Source organism: Cetorhinus maximus, chromosome 32, assembly GCF_964194155.1.
Source record: "Cetorhinus maximus chromosome 32, sCetMax3.hap1.1, whole genome shotgun sequence".
Classification (NCBI taxonomy): domain Eukaryota; kingdom Metazoa; phylum Chordata; class Chondrichthyes; order Lamniformes; family Cetorhinidae; genus Cetorhinus; species Cetorhinus maximus.
In genome coordinates, this window is record NC_135910.1 from 14,330,608 (window position 1) to 14,343,446 (window position 12,839).

Consider the following 12,839-nt stretch of genomic DNA (forward strand, 5'->3'; position numbering starts at 1 on the left):
GGGGAACATTAGGGGGAACTTCTTCACTCAGAGAATGGTGAGAGTGTGGAACAAGCTACCAACTGACGTGGTAAATGCGGGCTCACTCTTAAGTTTTAAGAATAAATTAGATAGATACATGGATGGGAGAGGTCTGGAGGGTTTTGGACTGGGTGCAGGTCAATGGGATTAGCGGAATAATATTTCGGCACAGACTAGAAGGGCCGAATGGCCTGTTTTCTGTGCTGTAGGGTTCTATGGTTCTATGCTGGGTGGGCGATGTCCGAAATGAGGGGCTTTGAATATAAGTCATGAATTGGGAATTCATGAGAAACCTCTTTACCCAGGCAGATACAGTGAGAACGTGGGGCTCACTACCACAGGGAGTGTCTGAGGCAAATATAGAAAAGCTGGAGCAAGAATTAAACCCACAACCTTCTAGCTCAGAGAGCGCCCTCCCACTGAGCCACAGCAAGCTATACGATGAATGCAGCAGGTAGCAACTGCGTAAGATCTGGGGGGCATGATGCTGATAGAATCGCCAGTGAATTGAAGTGCTATATTTAACAGAGAGCGCTTTAATGTTCTACCGCGGAGAATGCTGCTGGGCCCTGCATTCTAACCAGGCCCCTGTACAGCAGTAGCAACACTTCCCTAATTTTATGCTCGATTTCCCCTTGCAAACCTGCCTCTTACCTCCCTGACCATTAGCTGTACCTGCTTGCTAACTTTTTGGCGATGCAGGTACAGCAGCACGGGGCCTACGTTCTCCCGAGTGCAGGAGATCAAAGTTCCAATCCAATCGGCGCGCTTAAGATGATGAAAGGATTCAGTGGGGTCGATGGAGAGAAACTACATCCCCCTGTCGGGGGAAGGGGTAGGGAGGGGTTGGGGGCGGGTGACAGAACCACAGGGCCATAATCTTAGAGTTCGAATCAGGTCGTTCAGAGGGTGAGGTCAGGGAGCGCTTCCTCACGCCAAAGGGGAGTGGAAATCTGGAACTCTCTCTCCCCCAGAAAAAGCTGTTGAGGCTGGGGGGAATCAATTGAAAGTGCCAAAAGCGGGACTGATAGAATTTTGCTGGGTAAGGATATTGAGGGATAGGTAACCAAAGCAGGTAGATAGAGTTAAGATACAAAAGAGCCATGATCTAATTGAAGGGCAGAACAGGCTTGATGGGGCTTAATGGCCTCCTCCTATTCCTATGTAACCTGTAGTTAATCAAGGTTAGACATCAAACCCCATTTGAAACCATCAGAGCTTACATTTCTTAAAATGGTTGCTTGGTAGCACCGAACTTGAGTATTGCTGAAAAAAAGAGACATGCTGTTGAAGTTTTTTGCCTTGCACTCATCAGGACAAATTCACAAGAATACCAAATCTCAAAGGGAACAACAATTCATACTGCATGAGAAGAGGGTGCTGATTGGTTGGCAAGTGGACTCTGATTGGGAGAGGTGTTGCCATGGGAGAATACACCAGGGAACAGTTAACTGCCAAGCTTTGTTCAAATTCAAACACTGATTGGTCAATTTGCCAGGCCAAATGAGATTTGGTATTCTTGCGAATCTGTCCTGATGAGTGTAAGACAAAAAGCTTCAACAGAATGTCTCTTTCTCCAGCAATTTCTTCAAACGTTGTATTATGCAATCGGGCTACTGGAAACCAAATCCGAATTTGGTAAATTGGGATTATGGTGTAGGGTTTGCGTTATATCACCGTTAGTTAACTTTGGGCCGTTAATGTTTCTTTTTTCAGTTCTTGAGATCAACAACTTAATTCAGAAGAGGGAACTGGTGGTGGCCGATAGCCACATCATCGAGTTGGAGGAAGAGTGCGGGAGGGTGAAGCAGCAGAGCCCAGAAGGCACCAACACTAACAAGGACAGCGGGAGGAAGGAAAAGGACGTGGCGCTCCTCTACGCAGCGCTGGAGAGCGAGCTGGGGAAAATCGTGGGGGAATCGCTGAGCCCAGCCCTCACGGTCACGCACCTGGAGCAAATGGTGCAGACAATCGAGGAGGAGGAGAAGGTGGACAAGGCGTGGGCCGGTCAGGGAGGGGTGCCTGGGGGCACCGACGGCGGACGACCCAGGGAGCTGAGGAGAAAATGGAGGGAAGCGGTGAAGGGATCGGTGGCCAAGAGGTTGTCACAGTGCCAGGGCAACGGGCCGATTGCTCAGTGCTTGAGAGAGCTGAGAGAGCAAACTGTTAGTGACTTGATCTCCGTCCGAAAGAACCTTATTCCGGCCTACCCGAAGGTTTATGAGGTATTCAGTGTCTATGTAAGGAGCTACCACGAAGAGGTGTCTTCCTGTCTCTCGGTGATGGGCCAGAAAGATTTGAAAATTCAGGAGCTCTACAGCTTTCTCCAGTGGTGCCACAATGATTACTTCAGGTAAGAGTATCCCTGAATTGACAAGAAAGCTGACTGAGAGGCCATTGGCAGGTCCTGTGAGGCCATAGCAATGGCAGGGTGTGTCATTGGTTCGCACCGGGTAACCATGGCGACCAGTGGTCTAGCTACCTGGGCCAGTTGCCATGGCAGCGCCACTAATAGGCAAACCCGCTTGCCAACTGTTGTGGACACTAAAGGAATCAAGGGGATATGGGGGTAGTGCAGGAAAGTGGAGGTGAGATAGAATGTCAGCTATGATCTTATTGAATGGAGCAGCTTAGACGAGGCTCCTAATCCTCACGTTCCTTTTTAATTATATGGGATTGCACTGCCAAGCGTATAAACGTCTCTGGTGGGCAGATCTCCATTGCACCTAACTCCACGGGGATTTTGCAATGGGCCACTTCACACATGCACTCAACTTATCCCCTCAAATGGTGCCCGCGGGAAGGCTGTGGTCGGCGAGGTACCCATCCAATGCATCAAGTGGCTATTTTTCATTCACACATCCTGCAATTGAATTCTTTGTCCCTGGGCTAGCGAGGTGGGGGGGGTTACTAAAGCAGCCAAGGTACACACCTTGATCACTATCCATTAATCCCAAATGGAAGGCGTGTCTGTATAAAATGCTGCGATGAGTGGGTGATTGGCAAATGCTCCCCCCCTACCCACTATGGACAATCAGCTCACCAGTATTTAATGTCTAGGCCCATAACTGAGATACCAAAGCTTTTCATGGGATGTGGATGTCACTGGCAAGGGTCAGTATTTGTTGCCCATCCCTAATTGTCCTTCAACTGAGTGGCTTGCCAGACCATTTCTGAGGGCAGTTAAGAGTCAACCACATTGCTGTGGATCTGAAGTCACATGTAGGCCAGACCAGGTAAGGATGGCAGGATTCCTTCCCTAAAGGGGCATTAGTGAACCAGATGGGTTTTTACAACTATCAATGGTAGCTGTCATGGTCACCTGGTTTCCTGTGGAGCCACAAGCCATTGAGTTGGCTGGCTCCTGTAAATGGCAGAGACAACTGGGAAAGAAAGGCTTTCATTTACATAGCACCTTGCACAACCTTTGGCCCAAAGCACTTTACAGGCAATGAAGTACTTTCCTTGTGACATGGGAAACAGATGTTACATTTGTACACAGCAGCAGGGTCCTACAAACAGCATTGGGATCATCAGCAGAGTTACTGATGTTGGTTGAGGAATGAATTGTACCTCACTCCCACTGTGCCATGTTTTATGTCCACATTAGCAGGCCTCAGTTTAACATCTCTTTCAAGGGGCAACGTGACTGGGCAGCACTCCCTCAGTACTGTACTGGAGGATGAGCCATGCAATTTTTTGTTCAGGGTTCTGGAGTGGGACTTGAACCCACAACCTTTGGACTCAGAGGCAAAGATGCTACCCACTGGGCCACAGCTGACACTTACCACTGCCCCTATTGTTCTTTTTTAAGAGATGTGATGGGACACAAGGAGCTCACTGCACATATCAGCAAACAACAGCTGGGACCATTGTTACCAACAGAAACCGTTCAGAGGTTGGAGGATATCTGTGTCTCCATGGTGAAGGTAAGGTCGGGCGTTTACTCAATCCGGCACTCCAGAAAAAAAAACCTCCCAGAAATTGGAAGTTACCGGCATCTAACCTATCTTAACCTCCGTAACCTCCTTCCAACCTGGAACTCTGGGATCTTCGCGCTCTCCCAACTCAGGCACCTTCCCCGATTTTAATCGCTCCACCATGGGCGGCCATGCCTTCAGCTGCCTGGGCCCTAAGCTCTGGAATTCCCTCCCTAAACCCCCCTTCCTCTATCTCTCTTTCCCCTCTTAAGACGCTCCTTCAAAACTACCTCTTTGACCAAACCTTTGGTCACCTGACGTAACATCTCCTTATATGGCTCGGTGTCATTATCTTGTGTGATGATGTTCCGGTGAAGCGCCTCGGGTACATTTTCCGATGTTAAGGATGCTACATCAATGAAGATTGTTGTTGTATTCGGGCAGTTATTGGGCACCCCACCCCCACCCCACACCAGGGGCAATAGAGCTGGTGATGGCGTGCATACTTAGCGGTACTCTCAGCTCTTACATGCTGGAGTCGGGAGTTTGTTCTTAGTCTTGGCCTAGTTCCCAATGAGCAGGTGAGCACAGTACAAGCCAACTAGCAGTGGTGTGTCATAGGTCACTTAGGAAGCCTGAGGGCAAAAGATCATGGCAGCAAGTGCTTTTCACATGCACGTTGTAGTCTGGAGCTATGGATAGTGATGGTAGAGGCTCCAACGCTCTTTCCATTGCATGGCCGACCGGGAATCTCTCCCGCTCTTACCACCCGCCATTGGCGTGTGTGGGAAGGACTTAGAGATTAATACTCAACCCGTTTGGCCGCGTTATGAACGCGCCTTCCTTGGCCATCAAGTCCTGGGGCGGGACTCAAACCTGGAGCTTTTACCTCAAGAGGGAGGGATCGTACCCGCTGAGTCAAAGGATCTAAGCAACTTGGTGCTAAGAGAGACCAAACTGTGCAAAAATTGGGAAAAGACAGTGTGAACCAGTAACTCTTTCGAGTTATCAACAGTCACAGATTGTAACTCTTTCGAGTACATTCACAGTTCTTGGTTTCCGGGAGTGGGACATGAACCCACAACCTTCTGATTCAAAGGCGAGGGTGCTATGAACTAGAGGCACTTATCAGAGTCTAGGGTTAAGGGGCGTTGTTGAGACAAGAAGGAACATTATTCTACACACCTGACCTGAGAGCGCTGGGAGGTGCTGTTGGGGATCTGAATTGGGGAGAGTGCTGTTCCTCATCACTACGCAAAGTTAACCAAACGATGCTTCTGACTGTTTTATTTCCTTTTGTGATTTGAAGACGCAGATTACAAAAGACATGGCACAGGAGCTCTCCGCAGGGCAGGAGAAATGGGAGCAGGGAAGCGAAATGTTTCAATCGGAGCTGGCGAACAGGGTGATTCAGGTAATGTCATTTGTCGAGGGCTTGAAGGGGGGAGATGCTGGGAAGCTGTTGCTCCTGACTGGGGAGTTAGGATTAGATTTGGAACTCGGGGGGGACACGGTTTAAGAATAAGGGGTCTCTCATTCAAATTGGGAATGAGGAGACATTTTTTATCTCTCAGTGAGTCATTAGTCCGTGGAATTCTCTTCCCCAGAGAACAGTGGGGCTGGGCTATTGACTATACTCAAGGCGGGAGTTTGGTTGACAAGGGAGTCAAGGGTTATGCGGGGTGGGTGGTGTCAGATAGGAAAGTGGAGTTGAGACCACAGCCAGATCAGCCATGATCTTATTGTGAATGGCGGAGCAGACTCGAAGGGCCGAACGGCCTCCTCCTGCTCCTAAATCCTATGGAGAGCGGAGAACTCTTTGAATTAATATTTGTTCTTGAAATGTAGAGTGCCATTGGCAAGGCCAACGTTTACTGCCCATCTCCCTCCCTCGAGAAGGAGGTGCGGAAATGCTGTTTCAGTTGGTGTGGTGTAGGTACGCCCACAGTGCTTTCTTCCTGCAGTGGTTTGATACAACTGAGTGTCTTGCTCGGCCATTTCAGAGGGGCAGTTAAGGGTCAACCACATTGCTGTGGGTCTGGAGTCACATGTAGGCCAGACCGGGTAAGGATGGCGAACGTCCTCTTCTGAAGGACATTAGGAAACCAGTTGGGTTTTTACAACAATACAGCAGCTTCATGGTAATTACCAACATTTTATTATTAATTAATTGAATTAAAATCGCCCCCTTTTGCCATGGTGGCATCTGATCGCATGGCCTCAGTGTTACTGGTCCAGCAACACTAACACTATGGCGCCATCCCCGAGGGGTGACAGGCTCAGGATAAGGGGGGTCGGCCATTTTAGGACTGAGATGAGGAGAAATTTCTTCACTCAGAGGGTGGTGGATCTTTGGAATTCTCTAGCCCGGGGAGCTGTGGATGCTGTTGAGTATAAAGAGATGGATTTTTAAAAAAATCATACCAGATTATAATTCAAAAAAATTGACTTTAAAAGGTTGGTGAGCCAAAAGGGGTGATGGTGACTGCCTCTTTAAAAGGGGTCCCTGACGGGGAGACTCCCTCTTTATAAGGGGTCCCCGACGGAGAGACACCGTCTTTAAACAGGGTCCCTGACGGAGAGACTCCCTCTTTAACAGGGGTCCCTGATGGGGAGACTCCCTCTTTAACAGGGGTCCCTGACGGAGAGACTCCCTCTTTAACAGGGGTCCCTGATGGGGAGACTCCCTCTTTAACAGGGGTCCCTGACGGAGAGACTCCCTCTTTAACAGGGGTCCCTGACGGAGAGACTCCCTCTTTAACAGGGGTCCCTGACGGAGAGACTCCCTCTTTAACAGGGGTCCCTGACAGAGAGACTCCCTCTTTAACAGGGGTCCCTGACGGGGAGACTCCCTCTTTAAAAGGGGTCCCCGACGAGGAGACTCCCTCTTTAACAGGGGTCCCTGACGGAGAGACTCCCTCTTTAACAGGGGTCCCTGACGGAGAGACTCCCTCTTTAAAAGGGGTCCCTGACGGAGAGACTCCCTCTTTAACAGGGGTCCCTGACGGAGAGACTCCCTCTTTAACAGGGGTCCCTGACGGAGAGACTCCCTCTTTAACCGGGGGTCCATGACGGAGAGACTCCCTCTTTAACCGGGGGGTACCGATGAAGAGGTTTCCATTTAAAAGCTCTACAAAGACGTTTGTATTATTTCCGCAGCTCCTGAAGGAACACGTTGAAAACTCTGCTGCCACCACACAAGAGCTGGGGTCTCGAGTTGCTCTCTGCTGCCTCTGCGGCCTGGCTGACTTCCTGCAAAGGTACTTGTCACAGAGCCTGCTGGCTAGGGTAGGGAGAAAATGTGAGAGAAGTGGAGTTGGGGGCAGGGGGGGGTGCGGGGGGGGTTCGAGGGATAACCTCCCTAGGGAGGGATCTTGAGGGGCTGCTCCCGGACAGCCACGCAAACCTCCTGTAAAAGAATCACCTCCAGGGTAAGCAAACGCTCAAAACTGACAGGCGCTAGGGGGCACAGAGTCAGTCACTTCATCAGCCAGGTGTTCATATTGAATTTTATAGACTGACGGGAGCCTCTGTTCTTAAGGCGTGGACGTGTGAATGGTCTCAGGGTCTATCCCACTTTGTCGCCATGCCTTTGTCTGTCTACCGAACAACCGAGAGTACTTCATTGGCTGCAAAGCCCCTTGAGACGTCCAGTGGAAGGGCACTATGTAAATGCAAGTCTCCCTTATTTTGCTTGCCATAAGTCCCCAAAGTATTTCCCTCTCACTCTCAGTCTCTTTGACTAACGTTTGACCTCGGAGGAATGTTCTCAAAGACATGCACGGGCAGAGCCTGTGTTCTGAGGGGGGGAGGGCGGGGCAATTCATTTATTTTATGTTTATTTGGCATGGAACGCACTTGGCAAAGGGCCAAGGACAAAGCAGAGGGTTGGCAAGGATTGGAGAGAAGGCTCATTGAACCAGGGATCTGATGTGCAGATTTGTGGAAGGAATGGGGAAGAGTTGAATGTGGTGAAAGTGCTGAGCTGGGGTGAGAAGATTATGGGGCTTTGGCCTCCATCTTTGGACATGTCCCTGGAGGGTCTGTTGCGTGACCTCCCACCTCCAATTGCCCCGCCCCCCCCACACCCCCACTATTGGCCAACCTGCACATCCATCACCCCGTTGTCCCGCCTTCCCACACCAAGCTGAAAGCTAATAGGCATTTCATTATCCAATGGGATAATCCTTGAAGGGCATGCAACAGTCTTCGCCCCCACCTCCCCCGCCCCATCCCAATATTTTGATCACTAATAAACTAGAGTCTTCAAATAACTGGGTTTTTAAGGCCTCCCCCGCACCCCCCTCTGTGGTTTCTCTCCTGGGTCTTTGCTCACAATCCAGGCTCCAGAAGATTAATCCTGGAGACTCCAGGGTAATCCCTGTGATGAAGGTTCCTTTTGATGTGGTGAGGATGTGGGGGAGGAGGAAGGGCGTGTAGGCCGGGGCATTAGAAAGAAGGAGAGATAAAGGTTCAGAGGAATCCAGAAAGAGAGAGACAGAGAGCGAGGGCTTCCCCTGGAATCCAGTCATTATCAGGGTGATAATGAGGGGAACAAAAAGCACCTGCATTTATATAGCACCTTTCACAACCACCGGACGTCTTACTTTACAGCCAATGAGGTACGTTTTGAAGTGCGTTCACTGTTGTATTGCAGGAAACGCGGCAGCCAATTTGTGCACAGCAAGCTCCCACAGACGCCAATATGGAAATGACCAGGTCGTCTGTTTTTTTGTGATGTTGGTTGAGGGCTAAACATTGGCCAGGGCACCAGGGAGAACTCCCCAGCTCTTCTTCAACATAGTGCCGCGGGATCTAATACATTAACCAACATCACAGCAACAAATTATCAGGCCTTCGTCATTATCAATGCTTCTGGGATCTTTCGTTCTTTCTGTCATACTGGGATGTGGGCATCATTGAGAAGACCAGCATTTATTGCCCATCCCTAAATGCCCTTGAGCAGGTGGTGGTGAGCCACCTACAACTGAGTAGCTGGGCCATTTTAAAGAGCAGTTAAGAGTCAATCACTGCCATGGATCATACTGTTATGACCGACGCAGTTGCTAAAGCTGAGTTATTTAAAAATCCCAGAGGGAAACTTTAAACAACTGTCATAACCTATAATTTTAAGTGTTATGTTTGAGATGCGACTCTAAATTCAGGAATCAGACCACCAGTTCTCGAGATTTTACATTAAACTAAATGAAATATTTTATTAATTTACGCAGGTTGAAATATATATACACATGGCTACAAATCACTATGATCATAACTTTTAACAAATTCCCAAACTAATCTCCATTAGGGCAACAGCAACTCATAGACTTAACCAGACACCAGGCAAAGCATTTTCACCTTACGCATTCAAAATGAGGTTCTTTTCACTTTGGTTCCTGTGGAGACAGTTGGAGGTTTACAGCTGCTTTGCATCTCACATTGCCTCTGCCCTGCACACACACAACTGCTGAGGTTATACCTACCACCCCCATTGAATGTAAATTCTCATCGTATCACCAACCTCTGAACTAAACCTCCCTAACAATAAAACCCCTTTCATAGCACCAATTTTATTAGTAATATAAACATATTTTAAAAATGCAAATGCGCTCTATCTCTCTTACATCTCAAAACTAATACACATCAAAGCACCCAGACTAGCTGGCTTTAATCCAATTAAGACGCACCCACAGACTAAACCTCCATTTTAAAAGAAAAATATTTTCCAATAATATTATATACATTAATAGCTTCACCACACATATGAACATACGAAATAGTAGCAGGAGTAGGCCATTCGGCCCCTCGAGCCTGCTCCGCCATGCATTAATATCATGGCTGATCTGTTCGTATTTCGAATTCCACATTCCTATCTAACCCCGATAACCTTTGATTCCCTCGCCTAACAAGGATCTATCTACCTCCGCCTTAAAAATATTCAGTGACCCCGCCTCCAGCACCTTCTGAGACAGAGAGTTCCAAAGTCGCACAACCCTCGGAGAGAAAAAAATTCTCCTCATCTCTGTCCTAAAAGGGCGACCCCTAATTTTAAGACACTGGACTCATCCACAAGAGGAAACATCCTTTCCATGTCCACCTTGTCAAGGCCGTTCAGGGTCTTATACTTCAATCAAATCACCCCTCACTCTTCTAAATGCCAGTGGAAACAAGCCCAGTCTGTCTGGAGTCACATATAGGCCAGGGTGGTAGATTTCTTTCCCGGAAGGACATGAGTGAACCAGGTGGGTTTTTAACAACACGATCAAACGAGTACTTTATTCCAGATTTATTAATTAATTCAATTTACCCAGCCACCGTGATGGGATTTGAACTCTCGTCAGTGGACTATTTCTTAGGGCCTCAGAGTTAGCATTACCACTATACTGCTGTCGTCTGGGATTGGGCTGCTTTACAATTCCTCTTTTCTAAAACAGCACCTCAGGTAAATAAATCTGAGGTCGGAAGACTCACAACGAATTAAAGCTAAACAAATCTCGAAACACGTAACTGACCCCATGCCCTCCCCTGCCTCCAACTTGCTCCTTGACTTTGAAGTTGCCACACCTCTTTGTGTCAGTTCGAAGCTGCCTCCTTGTTGCTAGACAGTACACTAGGCCAGTCCCTAAATTGTAACTTATAGGAATTCACATTATTTCCCAGAAGGCAAGACCATTTCGGACCAGTACTCTTATTTCCCAGTGTTTACTGGTGTTCCATTTTAAGATATACAAGACCAGTTCGGACCAGTACTCTTATTTCCCAGATTTTACTGCTTTTCCCTTCTGGATCCTTGGATCTCCCTGCCAAGTGCCCCATGTCGCAATAGCCAACAATGGCTTTAATTCTTTGTTCAGGTCCAACGGCGGAATTAAACTCGAGGCCCAAACCTCAGTCTGCCTCTCAGCTGTGTTCAGAACGAAATCCAGATTCCGTTTCCTCATCAGTCACATTCCCAGGGTGGGATTTGTTTGGCCCCGTCCACCTCCGGGATCGTCCTGGCCCGCCGAAAGCCAATGGACTTTTGGCTGGGCTGCCAAACCCTTCCAAAGCGGGTCCTGCCATGATAGCAGTGGAAAGTCCTAGTGGTGGCACAGTGGTATTATCACTGATAATCTAGAGGACCCCGGGTAATGCTCTGGGAACCCAGGTTCAAATCCCATCATGGCCGGTGACGAAATTTGAATCCAATCAATGTTTGTAGTTAAAAGTCTGGCGATGAAACCATTTTGTTGTAAAAACCCATCCGGTTCACTAATGCCCTTTGGGGAAGGAAATCTGCTGTCCTTACCCAGTCTGACCTACGCGTGACTCTAGATCAGGAGCAATGTGGTTGACTCTGAAATGATCTAGCAACACGCTCAGTCGTATCAGGCCACTACAAAGTCTGCACTTTGGATGTAGCTACAGCAGTTCAAGCAGACAGCTCACCCCCACCTTCTCAAGAGCAATTAGGAACGGGCAATAAACGCTGGCCCAGCCAGCAACACCCACTTCCCGTAAATGAATTAAAAAAAATTCCTTCCATCACGTGGCCAAACAGGAATTTCTCCTGCCATTGGCATTTTCTGGAGAGATTGCATAACCCATGTGGCTACATTACAAATGCCAACGTTTCAATTCCACACAACACAGAAAGGCCCTGGGCTCTCAGAATGCATCACTCATTGCTCTAATGTACAGTTCCTGTTCTGCCTTGTTAGCATTGAGTACTGTTGCTTACACGCCTCATTAACCCTTAACCCAGTGACCTGTGCAATTCTTTTCAAATATAGAGCCTTGGAGGCATTACGACAGAGAAGGAGTCCATTCGGCCCATTGGGTCCCAGCTGCTCTCTCCCTGTAACCCTGCAAGTTCATTTCCCTTGAATGCCCATCCCATTTCCTTTTCAAATCATTCATCGCCTCCACTACCACCGCCCTCGTGGGCAGCTCAACAACTTGCATCTATGTAGCGCCTTTAACACAGTAAAGCAAGCCGACGTCCTTTTTGATTGCCTCGGGGGACCTGGGGTTTTGTGGAATCATTGGGGGCATCATATTTCTCTGTTTTGCCATGTCTGTTGATTTCCCCAGAACAATACCTCTGCTCCCGAGTACAAAGGAGAAGGGTTTTCCACAATCCTAACACTGCTTTTCCCCGGTTAGTTGAGATTGTCTTTCAGAAGAAGAGAGATTTGTAATTCCATAGCATCTTTCACGACATCCCAAACCTTCCGGCCAAGTGTAGTCACCGTTGTAATGTTGGAAACGCGACTGCGAATCTGCGCACAGCAAGCTCCCACAAACAGCAAAGTGAAAATGACCAGACAATCTGCTTGTGTGTCGTTGATAGAGGGGTTAGGCATTGGCTCGGACACCGGGGAGAACTCCTCTGCTGCTCTTTGAAATAGCACCCATGGGGTCTCTCGCATCAACCTGGGAGGGCCGATGGGGTCTCAGTTCAACCTCCCATCCAGGAGACTCCCTCAGTGCTACTACTGGGCGTGTCAGCCTGGATTGCTGTGCCTGGTCACCCGCAGTGGGACTTGAACTCCCAACCTTCTGACTTAGAGGTGAGATTGCTACCAAGTGAGCCTTGGTTGGCGATGGTGCTTCAGGCATGTATCGATATTTACAACAGTTGCCTGGAAGACGCCAGCATTAACAGGGGCTCTTTAAGGAGAGGACCAATGTTTGCAGAGGATTCGCCAGGAGGGTATTCATAATCCTTGGTAGTTCCTGAGAAGATGGTAGTATGTGCAGGAGGTCCCCAGCTGGGGCTTTTGCTATATAAACGCAGTTTTGCTGAAAAAAGAGACATTCGCAAGAAAATACCCACGTTAGGAAAGCCAACTAAAGGTGCCTCTACCAACCAGAGTCCACTCATCAACCAATCAGCAATGTCGTCTCATGCAGTAT

The 12,839-nt window shown here is 48.5% G+C and overlaps 1 protein-coding gene across 1 annotated transcript in view; it reads left to right on the forward strand.

Moving 5' to 3' along the window:
* Positions 1-12,839, forward strand: part of LOC144671495 (exocyst complex component 3-like protein 2) — a 46,866-nt gene that overhangs the window by 13,986 nt on the left and 20,041 nt on the right. The window contains exons 3-6 of the mRNA XM_078533449.1: positions 1,738-2,374; positions 3,836-3,950; positions 5,251-5,355; positions 7,101-7,201. Of these exons, the coding sequence (XP_078389575.1) occupies positions 1,738-2,374; positions 3,836-3,950; positions 5,251-5,355; positions 7,101-7,201 (958 nt within the window). The remainder of the gene's footprint in view (positions 1-1,737; positions 2,375-3,835; positions 3,951-5,250; positions 5,356-7,100; positions 7,202-12,839) is intronic.